At 48.7% G+C, this 16,658-nt stretch overlaps 1 protein-coding gene across 16 annotated transcripts in view; it reads right to left on the bottom strand.

Moving 5' to 3' along the window:
- Positions 1 to 16,658, bottom strand: part of SYT12 (synaptotagmin 12) — a 43,922-nt gene that overhangs the window by 14,036 nt on the left and 13,228 nt on the right. For 10 of the 16 annotated variants that reach the window (XM_072639247.1, XM_072639248.1, XM_072639249.1 and 7 more), the window contains 3 exons: positions 12,902 to 12,947; positions 4,186 to 4,379; positions 2,775 to 3,167 (listed from right to left, as the gene is read on the bottom strand). In XM_072639247.1, the coding sequence (XP_072495348.1) occupies positions 2,775 to 3,167; positions 4,186 to 4,379; positions 12,902 to 12,935 (621 nt within the window). In that variant the 5' untranslated portion in view covers positions 12,936 to 12,947. Of the gene's footprint in view, positions 1 to 2,774; positions 3,168 to 4,185; positions 4,380 to 8,582; positions 16,641 to 16,658 lie in introns of those variants that run through there. The other 6 variants (XM_072639260.1, XM_072639259.1, XM_072639258.1 and 3 more) reach the window with 5 other exon arrangements.

Raw genomic sequence — 16,658 nt, 5'->3', positions numbered from 1 at the left:
TGAGATCAGAAGCTCCTCAGTGAAGGTCTGACCCTGCTGGCTCTCATCTTTGACAGTCTTTCAGGGCTTAGCCCAGTGGTTTGCCTAGCAATGGGCAAATATTTGTTGAGTCAATTCAATATTTAAGAGCCTGCTGTGTGCAGAGTGTCATGCCAGGCCCAGAGGATATGAAACAAACAAAAGAAAGAGTTTGCCCTCAAGGATCTTACCCTCTGTAATGTATGCAAAGAGAAATCACTGTGGGTAATTTGGAGAGGGAGATTGAGATGGTGTCCAAAGGGCCCTGACTTAGAGGCACCCAGGCACACTCCTGGGCACTGGGGAGGAACATGGGGCATCCCCAGGGCAAAGGCACAGAGGGGAGAGATTGAGCATTGTGTGTGAGGAGCAGCCAGCTAGCCAGGGGGGCTACATCAGAGGGTTCAGGACCAAAGAAGACTGCAGAGGTGGATGGTGCCAGTTGTGGGGCATCAATATGCCAGGGGAAGCCAAAGGCTCTTCAGATCTACGTTCTAGGAGGGGAGGCTGGATTGAAAATGAGAGAATCTGGGGTCAGGGAGGCTGCTGTTCCACTTGTCCAGGTGAGAGGGAAGGGGCAGTTGTAAGAGGGGGGTCTTTGAAGCATGTCAGCTGTTCCAAGAAGGGAGAGGGAAGAGATTCAGTCCCTGTCCTGGGGAGCTGCCAGTAAGGCAGGGGGAATGAAGCACCTAGCTGGGTGTGGTTTGGGCAAAGAAACCACCAAACCAAGAGGCCTGAGAGATGCAGAGAGCTCCTTTCTGGGGGAGAGAGGTGCAACCAGCCTGTTCTAGGTCTGGGCACCAGTGGCTGAGTCTGTGTGGAGATGGGAGAGGGATGGAAGGCGCCTCAAAAGTCCTGGCTCTGAAGGGGGCCTGAGTAGGCAGGCTGAAGGCTGCTCTGGTGCCCAGCCTGGCAAAGGAGCAGGATAGTAGGGCTGGGCTCTGTGGCTCTAGGCTAGTCACTCCCCACCATGCTCTACTTGTCCTCAGCTCTGGCTAGTGAGTTTCTACCTCCTACAGCCTCACCTGCCTCATCTGTGAAATGGGGAGACAGCACCTCCCTCACATGATGTCTGCAGAGAGTTTTGCCATAGAAATGTGAGCTTCATAAGTAGTTAGGCATTAATTACAAGCTAACTTGTACTTTTCCTTACTGTTTTGGATGTGATCTCTCTTCTCAGGTAGCCAGCGAGCCCTCTGGAGGGAGGAAACCTTCCTTCGCCCTTTCCTCCCACAGCCCTTGCCCAGCCCTGGGCCCCCAGCTGGCAGTCACTGCCAAAGACTCATAGAGCAGAGGGTCTTTAGAAGGTCTGGTGACCTGCCCTGTGCCTCTCTCTGCTCTCCACCCCTAGGGCTTGGACCAAGCAGCAGAGGAGGATGCTGACCACACACACTCCCTGGGCTGCCAGCCACCCACCCAGTCTCAGACTTGCCAAGGCCAATGCCAGCTCCCTCCGTGAGGGGCTCTCCGTGGCCTGGATCTAAGCCACAGAGCTACAAGAGCTGTCACCAAACCAAGCATAAGGAGAGGAGTGACCAGGAGCGAGAAGGGTCAGGGGAGGTCTGGTCCTTCCTGTGGGATGGGGGGGAGGGTCTTAAAGTCCTGCCCCTAAGGAGACCCCAGGTGGGCACTGTCCACCTTGGGATGTGAGCCTCTGTGACAGGTGCAAGGGGATGTCTTTCTTGCCCCCAGCTCTTTTGGTGCCCAATTCATCCTTTAGGGTGCCTGCTTGCACCCCCATCTACACCTAGGCAAACTACATTTCCCTTTTAGGGTCTTGACTTCTTCCTCCAGAGAATAAGAGAGTTGGATCAGATGATCTGCTCTAGGTCGTTCGAAAATCTGTGTTAGCAGGAGCTTCTGAGCTCTATATGGCCTGCAGTCTTGTGTTCTAAGGTCCCCTCCTGGTTCTGACATTCTATGTTCTAAGGTCCCACCCAGCTGACATAATGTTCAAAGGCCTCTCAGCTCTGACATTTTCTGTCTAAGGCCTCTCCCAGACCTGATGTTATATGTTCTAAGGTGATGTTCTCTGCTTTAAGGTTGACATTATGTTCTCAGGTCCCTCCCAGTTCAGACACTTTGCGTGCTAGGGTAAAGCTATTTGTTCTATGGTCTTTCCCAGCCCTGACATTCCATGATCTAGGGTCCATCCCCGACCTGACAGTCTGTCTTCTAAGAGCCTTCCAAACCCTGACATTCTACATTCTAAGGTGACATTCTATGTTGTAAGGACCCTCCCCACCTCTGACACCTGTGTTCTAAGGTAACATTCTGTGTTCTAAGGGCCCTCCCACCTCTGACATTCATTATGCTAAGGTAACACTACATGTTCTATGGTCCTCCCAGCCCTGCCCATGTGTGTCCTGAGGTGTATTCACAGATGCAGGCATCCATTCACTGATGCCTTCCAGGCCCCTGGGTCACCCTGACCAGAGCTGACATTTCTGTGGCACTTTCAGGTGGGCAGGAGGCTCTTTGCTGTAAGGAGCTCCTCCTCCGCGGATGTGTCCCAGCGTGTGTGTTCTCTCCAGTGATGCAGATTGCAACCCACCCTGGGCACCCATCAAGCACATGAGGTAGGTTGTACAAGTATTATGGTTGTTCCCATTTTACTGAGGAGGACACAGGCTCAGAGGAGGGTCACTACTAGGTATAGGGCCTCGGACTCGAACTCAGGGCTCTGCCCCATCCCCCCACTCCCCTTCCCAGGAGCCCGAAAGGCTTCTCGCCTCATGCCAAGTAGACAGACTCACCCGCGATATGCCCACAATTTGCTCCTCAGGCACCAGGCTGACGCGTAGGAAGCAGGAATCGAAGGCAGGGTCCTCCTTCTCTAGCAGGTCCTTGCCCTGGAGCACAACCACACGCAGCATGCGGTTGCTGGGCTCGTAGTGGATGCTCACCTCCACCTGGCCCAGCACAAAGTCCTGGCCGAAGTTGTTGTTGACAGAAGAGATGCTATTGAGCGAGTCTGCAGATAGGGACTTCTTGAGGGGCCCGTAGGGGGGGAGGTCCAGCTCCCGGTTCATCAGCTCCAGGGGTCCCAGCTCACTGATGCTCTCGAAGGCATCGTCGGTGCGCAGGCTGTCCTTGCGACTGGGAGACCCACGCTCGCTGGTCTTTCGGCTACTCCACGCCATTGTTCTCTGGGGATCCAGGGGATAGAGGGAAGGAAAAGGAGCCCATGTCAATCTGGCAAGCATTTATTAAGCACTTCTTATATACTCAGCACTTGTGAGGGACAGAGCCCGGCCTCTGGGAGTGGCGTCATAGAGGGCCTGATGACAGACCCTAAACCACGATTCTCCCTAGTCAGTCATCGAGCATTTATTAAGCACTGATTGTGTGTCAAGCACTGCTCTTTCTTAAGTGCCAGGGAGACCAAAATTCAGCCCCTGCCCTCAAGCAGCTTATGTCCTAATCAAGAAACAGCATGCAGCTAAGTGGATGCATCTCAAACAACCTTAGAGGATCTTAGCAGCTGACAAGGCTAGCTAGGTACACCCAGAAGTGAAGTGAGGAGAGAGAGCATCCCAGGGGTGGGGAATTGTCTGCAAAAAAGCACCGGGGCAGGAGATGGAGGGGGTCCCGTTGGGGAGCCACAATGAGGCCGCACCTCGGGCATGTAGGATCAGATTGTATATAAAGGGCAAGAAAGGAAAGGAAAAGGAAAAGAATGACTGGCAGCTAGAACAGGGCCAGGCTGTGGAGGAACAGGTTGGAGCCAAACTGAGAAGCCATTGCTTGGTCCTGAAGGCCGCAGGGAGACTCTGGGACTCCCTGAGCAGAGGAGAGATGCCTTGGCAGCTGAATGGGAGAGGGGTTGGAGCAGGGAGAGACCAAAGCGAGGAAGCTGCTCCTCAAAAGGAGGAGGTTCTGGAGCTTGCTGCCCCAACTCCCAGGACTCCCACCATTGAATAACCACCAATCAAATCAGTCTTTGTGGTCAAAGCAGGTGCTTTCTGCTACCTTACTCAAAGGAGCTAATGTGCCACCTTAGATGGGGCTGGGACAGAGATTTAGGGGCAAGGAGACCTTGCCAGAGTTCCACCATGAACGTGAGTGCCCACTCTTCCAGAACGTGAGACTGACCTTGGCACAGCTCTGAAGGCTGGGCCTCTCCAGGCTTCTCCCCATCCCCAGGGAGGCGGTTCCCCCCCTCACCTTTTGCCTGGCTTCCGAATAGGTTACACCGTACTTCTTCTGCAGATACCGGTAGTCGTAGTTTGGGAATGGAGATGGGATGGGAAAGCTGCCCGATTTGCAAAGCTTCCACAGGTTCACAGCAGCGACCCCCAGCAAGGCAAGGGCCCCAGTGACGTAGATCCCAATCTCCCAGCCGGGAGGACTCTTAATAACTGGGAAAGAACCAGGCAATTGCTGTTAGTAGAGCCCTGAGGAGCCCGCCCATCAGAAAGCGTTAATCACATGGTCAAAGCTCACGTTCTAATGGGGGTACACATCCATGCACGCAGGTGTCCTGTATTTGCCTAAGCCTCTGAGCCACATCCAAGTTTGATCTCACCTTACTTCACCAACCTTTTCACCCTTTTGTGCCCTCTTCCTTGCAGCTAATGGAACAGTGGAAGGTAAGAATTAGGTGAAGAAAGGGAATCTCATATTTTAAAGATTTGACAAGGACATAAAGACAATGTCCCTGTGAATTGGGCATCATTAACCCAATCCCAGCCCACCAAGAATCAAAGGCCCCAGGAGCCTGGGGACAAGTCAGGCTTGGGAGCACCCTCTGGTTCCACAGAGGAGATGAGTTGGGAAAATTTTGATCCTAAACATGGACATAGCTAGTGTCCACTAGACCTGTCTAAAAGGCCCCCAGCTGAAGCTTCTCAAGGCAGTGCCAGGGAGGGAGGACCAAGGTGGCCTAGATTGGCAGGAGTAGATTTCAGAGAGCTCAGAGGAGGGCTGGGGAGCTTCTCTGGATCCCCAAAATTTCTAGGAGGGACCAGAAGCTCAAGAATTGATATCCTGAAGACCCAAAGAGCAGAGGAGAGAAACCCCTGTAAAGGCACAGAATAGCAAACCGTGACCTGTCCTCATGAATGCCCCAAGAGCACCAAGTGTCAGAATGATCTAAGGCCAAGGGCAGAGCTAAGGAGGAAGAGGAAGGCATCAGCCTCGGCTAGAGAGAGAGCAGAATTACTCAGATTTTTATCTGGCTTCTGAGAGAAGGGAAAACCAAGATAAGGGACAGAAGAACGCAGCTTACTGCTTTGACTTATCAGTAAGCCTTTATGAAGAGCCTACTCAGCGACAAGCCCTGTGCCCAGTTCCCATTCCAGTGGGGGAGCCAATATGTACACGCATAAATACGTACCCCAAGGTGGTAGAGGAGGGGTTACTCAAACAGTTTCAAGGGCCCAGGAAAGGCTTCATAGAGAAGTGAATGCTTGAGCTGAGACTCCAAAAGTGATGAAGGCATGGGGAGAGCCAAGGCAAAGACACAGAGGTGGGAGATAGCCCATCCTGTATGTGCAACAGCTAGAGCATTGTGTAAGACTAGAAAGGCCACAAGGGGCCAAGTTTGAAGAGATTCCGAGGCAACAGGGAGCCATTGGAGTTTACTGATGAAGAGGGTGGTGTTTGCCAACCTGCTGTGAAAAAGTTCACCTTTGGCAGCTGGGGGAAGGATGACTTGGAGCAGGGAGAGGCTTGAGACAGGGAAACCCATGGGGAGGGAACTGTGAGAGGCCAGGTGAAAGAGGATGAGGGCCTGAACCAGGATGGTGGTTATATAAGTGGAGAGGAAGGGGCTTGGACAGAGGAGAGAGATGTGGAATTAGACATGACCCGATATGATCCTTTCTGAGGTTGGGGGCCTCAGCCAGAGGGTACCAGGATGTCTGGCAGAAGAGGCTGTTGATAAGCCTGTAATCTCTGCAAGATGGTGGAATATCTTATCCTGTGTTCAGAGAAACACAACTTTCAGAAGTCTGCCTTGCTCAGACCTCATCTCAGGGAGTAGTTTTAGGGAGGCTGACAAAGTTGGTATGAGGTCTCATGGTCATGCCACATTTGATTCATTCAAATTGAGCAAATACCATGAGAGTCGATGGGAGGAGCTGAGAAGGGCTGGCTTGGATAAGAAAAGACTTGGGTCTTCAAGTATCTGAAGGGAAGGCAGTAACAGGAGTGTTGGAGTCAGGGAAGTTGCCAAAAGACTGAAACAAAATGTTTCAGAAATGGAATGGGGGTTGCCTGGAGAAGGAGTCAACTCTCCCTCATGGAGGTCTTTAAGAAGAGACTGATGGTCCCAAAGTTAGGATGTTGTGGACAGGAGTCTAGTGAGGGTTGGACTTGGTGCCTCTGGATTCCTTTCCAGCTCAGAGAAGGTGACTAGGAGAGGGGCTGCAGAACATAAAAGGCAACTGCTACCCCTGTTGTCAAAAGAGGAGAGGGTGGAGTTTACAAGCTCCAGGCCTTGGAGGTTGGCTTGAATTCCTGGTGTAATTCTGGAACAAAGACTAAAGAAGGTAATGAGTGAATGTCTCAAAAAGGAATCAGCAGCCACAAAGAGCCCAGCTGGCTTGATCAAAAAAGAAGAGTCTAGAGCTAGATGAATCTCATTCCCTGTGTCAAAGTATTGCTAGACCACGGAACACTAGCTCTAAAGTATTGATTTAGTGTTTTATATATGGGAAAATGGAAGCTGAGGAAGAGGTTAAGTGGCTTCCCCAAGTGTTTCCTGTGGACAAGCTGGAGATGTATAGGCTAGTTAGTAGTACCATTAAGAGGGTTCCAAACTGGTTAACTGTCTGGACTCACAGAATAGTAGTCAATAATGCATTGAGCCCACCTTGGGTGAAGGTCTTCAGTGGAGTGCCCCAGGGATCGTGTTTGGCCCTGGGCTATTCAATTGTTTAATTGAATTTAGACTTATAGCATCGTAAAGTTTAGAATATTCAACAAAAAGGAAAAACATTGTTAACACTTTGGATAACAAAATTGGGATTCAGAAATATCTCAACAGCCTCAAAAGTTGGACCAAATCTAAGATGAAACCAGAGTTACATCTCCATTCAAAAGAATTCCTTCACAAGTACAAGGTGGGGCAGGCCTAAGAGCAGAAGATCTGAAGGTTTTAGTGGTCTGCAAGCTTCCCATGAATCAGTTGATATGGTCATCTAAAAAAAAAGCAAAGCAACCTGAAGCCACATAACCCCCAGGATTATAGATGGAAAGGATCCTAGAGGCCGTCTAGTCCAATACTCTCATTTTAGAGATGAAGCAACTGGAGCACCAAGGTATTAGGTGATTTGCCTGAGGCAAGTTGCATAGACAGGCCTTGAGTGTTAGAGTCAGACTTTGAACTCAGGTCCCATGACTCTTAAATTCACGAATCCTAAGGTCAGTGGTGCCAGTTTCCATTACTTCATGTCACTAAAAACTCATAGATCTGAGCTTTCCTCCACAAAGCCCTACTCCGGTGCCTCATCGTGGCGTGGAGGTGACCCTGGGTTCTTGAAGGCTATGCCAGCGGAGCAGAAGCTCTGGCAGGTCCTACCATGCTGGAAAGACTTCAAGTACGGTCCCGGGAACAGACCAAGTCTGTGTCTGAGGACCAGCCTAGCTAAGTGCGGAGAGGCCCATCACCAGCAGGCTGGCCACCAGGTGATGGAATCTTGGCCACAGCAACCTGGAAGCAAAGAAGAATGGCCCTCAGCCCTGTGCAGCCCCTTCTTAGTCTACAGAGACGATGTCCAAATGAGCGGTAAACAAACAAACAAAAAAAAAAAAGATGGCAAATGCAAGAAAGATCTGCATGATTTCAACCATCCATTAACTTTAACTTAGGTGTTGGTGCTGTAAACGTGAACTCTGTGTCTAAGTGTTAAGAATTGTGTTTGTTCAATCATCCGTAAACTCAAACTTAGGTGTTGGTGCTGTAAACGTGAACTTTGTGTCCAAGTACTAAGAAACCCAAGTTTTCAACTACCCATCAACTTTCACCTAGCTGTTGGTGCTGTAAACGTGAGCTATTTGTCCAAGTGTTAAGAATTGTGTTTGTTCAATCATCTGTAAACTCAAACTTAGGTGTTGGTGCTGTAAACGTGAGGTCCTTGTCCAGTGATCACCAAGTTGACACATTAGTTAAGACTGAATCATATCAATCTTGACATTCTTGATGTAAATGCAATGAAAACAGAAGGACAGCTCACAGGTACTCCTTGGAGAGGCAGAGAAAGAAGCTGGCAAATGTGTTTTGAGCAGAGGCCACCAGCAATGTCATCTCGTCTACCCAAGGGACACTCAGTCATCTTGTACGGAAGTGCCCATAATAAGAATTTACAAGAAGCCCACCATGAAAACAATTGCCACTGATGTACCAACATCCACTACAGAGGATGAAGAGGTGGAAAAAAAATTACCCAGAACTCAATGGGCCCCTCCAAATTAAATGATCATAATGTATACGATGCTCATTCACTTCAATGCAAAGGAAGGAATGGGTGAGGACAGTGAAAAATATGTTGGAATATATGAATGAGGAATAAGTAATGAGATGGGCCATATCGGACTCGTGAACTACACAGATGCTTCACCTGTGTACGTTGTAAACTCTTTCTTCAAGAAAAGAATCAGAAGGTGCTGGGCATGATGAGCATCAAGTAATATGACCCAAAATGATTATATTTTAACAGACTGGACACCAATGTGGGAGTCGTTCCTGAATCAGTTGTTTGGATACCATCAACTGCCAGCTGGTATGAGCAAAAGTCAAAATGAGTGCCAAACTAAAAAAAAAGAAGAAAAATTAGAAAAATATAAGAATTACTGACCTATGCAAACAAGTTATTGAAGACCAAAAAAAAAAAAATGGACAGAAGAAAGTGATTACAATCATTTCATGTAGAAGTTTAACCAATATATTTTTACCATAGCAAAAAGACCCAAATAGCAGTTAGCCTGGACCAGATGTACCTGGATGAGCTGTGTGCTGGAGACAACACAATTGTGTGTGTGTGTGGTGGGGGCCATTCACAAGGTGTCTGAAGGAAGAAATACCAAAGGCATGGGGGGAAAAAGTCTTGGGCCCTGTTAGTATTTTTTTTAATGCGACTTGAAGAACATTAATACCTACCAACCAATATGTCTATTTTCCCATCTCTGGATGAGAATAGTCCACACATGCATCCAGGGCATCCTTAATTTTAAGGGACGTTAATTAGTAAAGAACAGGCAGCATTTTGCAAGCAATAGTCTATAAAGGAGCATCTTTACCATTATTCAATTGATAGATGCCAAGAATATGAGATCCCATGGTGTTTATTAATTGATTCTTTAAAAACAAACAAAAAAACCTCTTGATTTGGTAATTTGGTAATTACCTTAACAGCTGTCTTTCAGCAAACTGTCTCCTATCCATACATCAAAATGATTTAAGATCCCTTGAAAGATAAAATAACAGGACAACCTCATTTAACCTCACTGGAATCATCAGCGTTAGGCAAGGCATGAAACAAGGAGATATGCACTCGATAAAAGTGTTTACCAGTGTGATGAAGGCTGAAGAGGTATTCTTTATTGAAGGGAAGGTCTCCCAAGTGCTTCTTTTTAAACATGACATTGTATTGATAGTACCAAACCCTCCTGAATGAGATCTGCGATCACTTAAGGAGTTTGGCCTGACCATCTACACAAGAATAATCAAGTGGATGAAGAATAACTGTAGTTCAGATTATGGCTTGCAATTAGATAAACTGTAGAGCTTGTCCATCAATATATATACATGCATACATATATACATACATATATATTATATATAGATATAGATGTAATCTTAGATAAATATTACAAATGGATGGTAAGTTTGACCCAGAATTAAATATAAGGAGAGCAGGCTGGATTGTTGTTGGGAAATTGCAAAGCTCCTTTAATAACCCCATACTTCTCCGTGGAACAAAGGCCTATCTTTTTAATGACCAATATTCCACTATTGTTATATGGCTGTGAGTCACAGAACTCTACAGCATCCAAAAAAAATTAAAAAGCGAGGACCACTCAGAGGGCCATGGAGAGGTGCTTGGTGGTTGGAACCAGGCTGTAGCATCTGACTTTTAAGGAACTCTAGAGAAAAACATGAAGAAGGGATGTCATCAGGGAGAGTTGTGATCCAAGAAGAAGGCAGCCTGGTTACATGGCAAGAGAAGAGGGCTCACTGAGGATCAGCCGGTGTGCCCCACTGGTGTCCTCGTGATGTCAGGAGAAAGCAAGGAAGGTCCCTAGAGTGTTGAGTGGACTTAAAAGGATAACACAGACCAGAGCTGCACAGGATGAGGAGATGAAGGGTGAGTTGCCATCTGCATTGTTGGAAGAGATATCCAGCAATGAAATCACAGATCCCAAAGATGGATTCATGCTTCAAGGTTTACAAAGCGCTTTCCTCACAACCCTGAAAGCCAGCAGGTGACTGCTGAGCTGCCATCAGTGACATTTTAAAATCTTGGAGAACAGGGCAGATACTGTAGGACGGGGGAAGAAGGAAGAAGAAAGAGTGTACCTCTGGAGGCCAGTGAGCTTGACTGTGCTTTACGGGAAAATTCTAAAGGCAGGGCTAGTGTCCCATCTAGCAAAGGAGCTGGTTCCATCAAGAACAGGTTCTATCAGGCTCACTGTATTTCCTTTTCTGATAGGGCTATTAAGCTAGTGGATCAGATGGAATTTACCTAAATTCTAACAAAACATTTGATAGAGTATCACCAGGTACTCTTGTGGAAATGATGGAGTAGACCAGAGGAGAGTCTGAACAGCTGGAAACAGAGGAGTGTGAATAGTTCATTGTCCACCTCCAGCGGGGTGCCCCAGGGAATCTGTGCTTGGCCTGGGCTGTTTCCCATATTTGGAGAAAGACATGCTTATTGAAACTGCAGATGGCACAAAGCTAGAAGAGTCATCATACTCAGTGGTAGAGTCTGGAATCCAAAAAAAAAAAAAATAATGACTGGCTAGAGCATTGGGCTGAATCAGATAAAATGAAATGTTATGGATAAATGTCAAAGCCAACATTGGGGTCCAAAAAATCAATTTCCCTAGAATGAGATGGGAGGCGCAGGGGCAAGGTTAGACTGAATTACAGAATTTCAGATTTGAAAAGAACATTAGCATCCATACCCTAAAACAAGTCTCCACAAAGACACCGTAAACCAGTGTCATCTACCTTTGCCGAAAAGCTCCTTGTGAGCGAGGACCCTGCTAGCTCTTGAAAGCAGTCATTTGAAAAATTCTGGAGGCTTTAGTGGCCTGCAAGCTCCAGAGGAGTCTTCATCACGATGTAGTGCCAGAAAGTGAACGTAATCCTGGGCTGCATTAAGAGGGGCACAGTACTAGTCATGCTGTGCTCTGCTAGGGTTGACCGGCCCGGCCCACGTCATAGGATCACTGGAAGCAATAGCCATGTTTAGCCTGGTTAGAAGACTCAAGAAGGTGAGGAGAGCTATCTGGGAGTTACCTGTCAGGTTGATGGATCAAAAACAGTGGGCAGAACTAGGCGCTATGCAGGGCAGAGGCCATTGGGGTCAGGGGGCAAGATGAGATTTCTCATAACTAAAATTGTCCCAGATGACCTAGTGGGCCCCCCAAACTGGGAGTCTTTAAATGAAGGGTAGATATCTATTAGTCATGATTTCAAATTAGAATCTTGTCAGTAGGGTTTGGACGAGGTAATTGTCAAGTCAGCCCACAACCAAGCATTTACAAAGTGCTTATTTTGTGTTGGGCACTGGGTTCCAAAGACAAAAAACCCAAAAGTTCGCCCTCAAGGAGGCCACATCTTTCTAGACCTCCTCTGAGGTTTCTCACCTAGCTAGCTATGTGACTTGGGGGAGCTGGCATCCCCTCTCTGGGTCCCACTTTTCCCATCTATAAAATAAGGATAGAAATACTTACCCTGCCCCGTTTAGGGAGCTGCTGTAAAGAAAGCCAAGAACTATGGAGATATGAGCTCTTCCTGGGTCAGGATGGGTCCAAAAAACCACCCACCCCCACCACCCCCTCAGTTCTCTAACCCCTCCCAAGCAGGTGAGTCTCTCCAGGGAGGAGTCAGTGGGCAGACAGCCCCCCGCCCCCCAGTACCCCTAAGGCCAAGGTGCAGAAGGATCCAACTGCGAAGGGCTGGTAACCCAGATGGAGATGGTTGGTCCTCAGCAGTCAAGGGGGAGGGGTCCTCCCACACCTGTCTTGTCATCCTCCCCCCTCCCCACCTCCCTCAGTTCTGCTCCTGAGTAGGCAGGAGGAAGTGGTGGGCTGCAGGAGGACCAATCAGGGAACTCCCAGACTTGGAACTGAGGATGATTCAGCTGCCTTCCCAGCACCTTCCCTTTGGGCTGAGGGTGATGGCATAGACCCCCCCTCCCCCTTTCCCAGGCAGATTGTGTGTTAGCAGGGACTTGGAGCCTGGGTCTTGTATGTGGGCGAGAGAGGTGGGGAGGATCCAGAGAATTCTGAATGGGAGTCTCCCAACAAAAAAATAACTTGAGTGAATCAGAAAAATTGTCTGACTGGAGCTGAGCCCCGGGCTGAGTCCAGAGGCCTGGCTGCTTCTCATCTCAGCCCAGTGATGACTTTGAGCAAACCAGAACTCCTCCCCTGGGGCCTACAGCCACCCTGCCCCCCTCCCCTAGACAGGTGTTGTGAGGATCGAGTCAGTGCATTTCACCAAACCTTTATTGAGGGAAAGTGCTAGACATGGGAGAGACAGAGCTATGAAGGACACCATCCCTGCCCTCCCAGAGCTTCCGCTCTACTGACCACATGGCTGAGTGGGGCCAGGCTCTGAGCAACCTTGAGTGCCGGGCGCATGTGGAGTGTTCTTAATGGTCTAACTCACCGGCACGTGTGGAGTGTTCTTATTGGTCTAACTCACCGCTAAGATGGTATTCAGTTATGTCCACAGCCATGTCCCCCGAGATCTGGAAAGGAAACCCAGAGGTAGAGGTGGTCAGTCAGGGCAGGGGACTAGGCTTTGCTAGCCTTTGCTTCTGAGTGATGGTCCCCAGAGAGCTGCCAAACCTACCTTTGAGATACATCACAGGTCCAGAGCCCCCCCAAAAAAGTGTCACGAAAAACAAGAACATCTTACAGGGAGTGTCCAGCCAGGAAGATGTCCCCTTTCCTAAGAAGCCCCACCTGACTTCCCTAGCCCACCATGGGCACGCCCTCCCTAACCTCTCCCATGGCCTGCCTGGCTCCACCCCTCATTGGGCACTCAGCATAGACCTCCTTCCACCACAAACATCTCAAGACTCAACCCCCATTGATTATGTTAACTCCCGCTACGTCCAGAAATGTGCTAGGCTCTGGGGGAGAGACAACTTGCAAAAGACAGGTCCCATCTGCATGGCAGTCACCATTTAGGAGAGGGCCAAGAAAAGTAACTCTAAGTCAGTGACAGGAGAGGTACATGAGAGAAACTCTCCAGTTCTTGCCACGGACCCGAGCGTTGGCTCCCAACTGGACTGAGCAGGTTCTGCTGGGGCCTTTGAGAAGAGACCTTGAAGGAGGAGCGCCTGCCTTCCCATCCTTCCCCCTCGCCCACCTTCTTGTCCCCAGCCCAGGTGCCTCCGAGCCAGAGACCTGGAGTCGAGTCCCGCTATGTGACCCTAGGCAGGTTCCTGAAAGTCTCTGAGCATGTTTCTTTCTAGAAGGGGAACATCATACTTGTACATCCTCTCTCATAGGAGGAAAAGCGTTTTGGAAACCGTGAAGCTATATTAATGTGCCTTATAAATGTTGTGATTGTTAGTCTCCGTCATATCATCAGAGTCTGTTTAAATAGAGAAGGATTTTCGGTAGCGCTTGGTCGCTACCCAGGGCCCTGAGCAAAACGGCAAAGTAAGAATCTTCTCTTCCATTTTTGTTTAGCTCATTCCTTGTTTTCTTCTAACCTTAGTCCTCATTAACCAAACAAGCATCCAAGAAAAACAACCAACATCGAAATAATTAGGCAGAAACATAAGCACCAATCACGTGTTTGTTTTCAAAATGTGTATGTTAACCTAAAAAAGAAAAAATAATAAAAAAAATTATCCAGCCTGCAATTCTGCCTTCCCTCGATGTGGTATTTCCAGATGTTGGTCGTTTGTCCTTGCCTCCCTCCATCTCAATTCAAAGAGTGTTGCTGGCCCTGGGGGGCTTATGCTATACTAGGGGATAGGGCACGTGCCCAACTAAATGACTGACTGAGGATGATGGAAGGCTTCCTGTTGGAGGTGTCCTCTGAGCTGAGCTTTGAAGCTCAGAATTGTAGGAGTCCTCATCAGCAACCAGCTCCTATCTCAGGGTATGTGGAAGGAGAGTGCACCGAGGACCCCTGCTACAATACCCAGTGCCCCCAAGGGCCCCTCCAGTCAGCCAGAGTCCTCGATCTTTCTTCCTGGCCACTGGGCTTCCCAGCTGACCTCTTCTGCCTCCCTCATCCTCAGTTGAGGCAGCATGCCTTAGAGCATGAATGAGATTGGGGGGGGGGGGGAGGGACGAGAAACTGGATCCAAATTCCGGCTCAGCTCCTTAATAGCTTGGGAGAGTCCTTTCCTCTCTGTGGGCCTCAGTTTCCCCATCTATAAAGTGAGGGAGTTGGACAAGAATAAGAATTCCTAACTTTTTCCAAGCTAAGAATCCTCATCTAAGGTTCCAAAAAACACCACCAATCTGCACCTTAATTGTAACTCTCCTCTTAGGATCCTTGCAGAGATGACCAAATCCTTCTCTAGGACCAGCCAGACTCTTCAGTGTGCGCATCTTTTCCATACAGTTTGAAAAAGTTGTGTATACCTGACCAAGGTCTTTTCTGTTCTGTAGAAGGGCCTTTTTGAGGATTTTGGAGTTCATACATACATCCCTAGGCCAAAAATTCTACCAAGGTATAGGGTGGGATCCCTCATCTCTGAAGATATCTACAATTCATGTTGGTACTAAATCCTGGGATCTTGGTCAACTGATGTAATTGGCAGACTGGAATTATTCAGACTAAGGTGTAGGTGACTAATAGGTTTCATTGACCTAGGGATATTTATTTGCATTTTGAAAGAAGAGCCTGAAGAACCAAAAGAATCTGATTGGATGACTATAGTGGGGGGTGGGGGTGGGGGGGTTGTGCTTTTCCTCAATGCTCCTTACTCCAAAAATCCATTATCTCAAATAAATACCTCTTAGTATTGGGCCCTCACACACTGGATACCTCCCCACTCTCTTCCTCATGGGGCTGAGAATGGGGGGTGGCCCCTGGGAATGTTACAATTTCTAAGCTTGGCACAGTGAATGCCCACCTCCCTCGTCCACAGTCCTGCCATCTCTCCATCTAGACCCACTTCACCTTCACCTCTAGGCTTAGTCTAGGCTTGGCCTCAGGGACTTGACTTCAGGCAACCTCAATTTCCTTAGCTTTAAGATGGGGTCAATGCCTTCCCTGCTTCCCCCAGGATGGCTCTATAAGAGACAAGGGGCTTGCAAACCTGGGATAAGTAGATCACATCAGAGGATTTAGGGCTGATTTAGGCCAAGCTCATCATTTTACAGATGAGAAAATGTAGGTACAGAGAAGGAAAGACTAGTCATTGTGGATGGGACTTGAACACAGGACCTATGAGTATAAACCCACCACCCCAGGTGACCTGTACAAATATCATGATTTGATTCCAGGGTAGCTTTGACCAATCCCAGGGCTATAAATGCTGGCCTTTTCTTTGGGCTCCTCCTTCGTGAGGAGATTGGTAGAAGGAGTCATGGTTTGAGGATAGCAGCCTGTTCCTTCTTAGCATCTTGTCCTTTGGGGCCAGAAATTGAAAACCATTGGAAAGGGAGAGGCTCCCAGGAGGCCAGACCTGATTTGGCAGATGAGTAAACAGAGTCAGAGAGGTCAAGCCTCGGGTCAAACAGCTGAATTGTGGTTGAGCCAGAAGAGGAAACACCCCAGTTCAGGGCTTTTTCCTCCCTTTAATTGTCACCCAGAAAGGTTTGTCTGGGCAGTAGGGGAGGCAGGGACAGGCTTTACCCAAGGAAGGGGCTAGGTCTGCCATGATGGCCTGGGGTCCATGGGACAATGTGAGGGGTCTAGCTTAGGGAGCAGGGCCCAATATGGGGCGGTGGGAACCCTGCCCAAGCCTCCCACTTTTTGTTGTATTGCTGGACCTAAGCTTTTCTCATCTCCTCCTGCTGGTCATTTCTTGTAGTCTCTCATAAAGATGACTTCAGCATTTGACCTCTCCCCTGGTGTCCTGGAGCCCTGCTAGTGTGGACAGCTCCGCTCCTGGCCTCTGGGCAAAGTGAGGATTCGCCTTCCTTCCTCTGGACAGAGAATATTTGCTCAAACAGTGATCCCTTCTGGGCTGGGAGACCCTCAACATCTGTTCATCCAATTTCATAGCAACTCCACTGAGAGGAGAGACACTGTCCCATGGTCTAGAGGCTTATAGTCTAGCAGGGAGTCAGATATGAGTTCTAATCCTGACATAAACCTTTACTAGCTGATGCTGGATCTATCTCCCCCTCTGGAAAATGACTTCCTGTGCCTTCTTGCTCTCATGCCACCCTTAGAGGCAATTCAGGTCCCCAAGCTGCCTCCGAGCCTTCTACAGCAGGCCCCCAGTAGACCTAACCTTTCCTTCTCCCCTCTCCCCACCCCC

Source organism: Notamacropus eugenii, chromosome 2 (genome assembly GCF_028372415.1).
Source record: "Notamacropus eugenii isolate mMacEug1 chromosome 2, mMacEug1.pri_v2, whole genome shotgun sequence".
Lineage (NCBI taxonomy): Eukaryota > Metazoa > Chordata > Mammalia > Diprotodontia > Macropodidae > Notamacropus > Notamacropus eugenii.
This window is presented reverse-complemented; position numbering and strand designations above follow the sequence as displayed.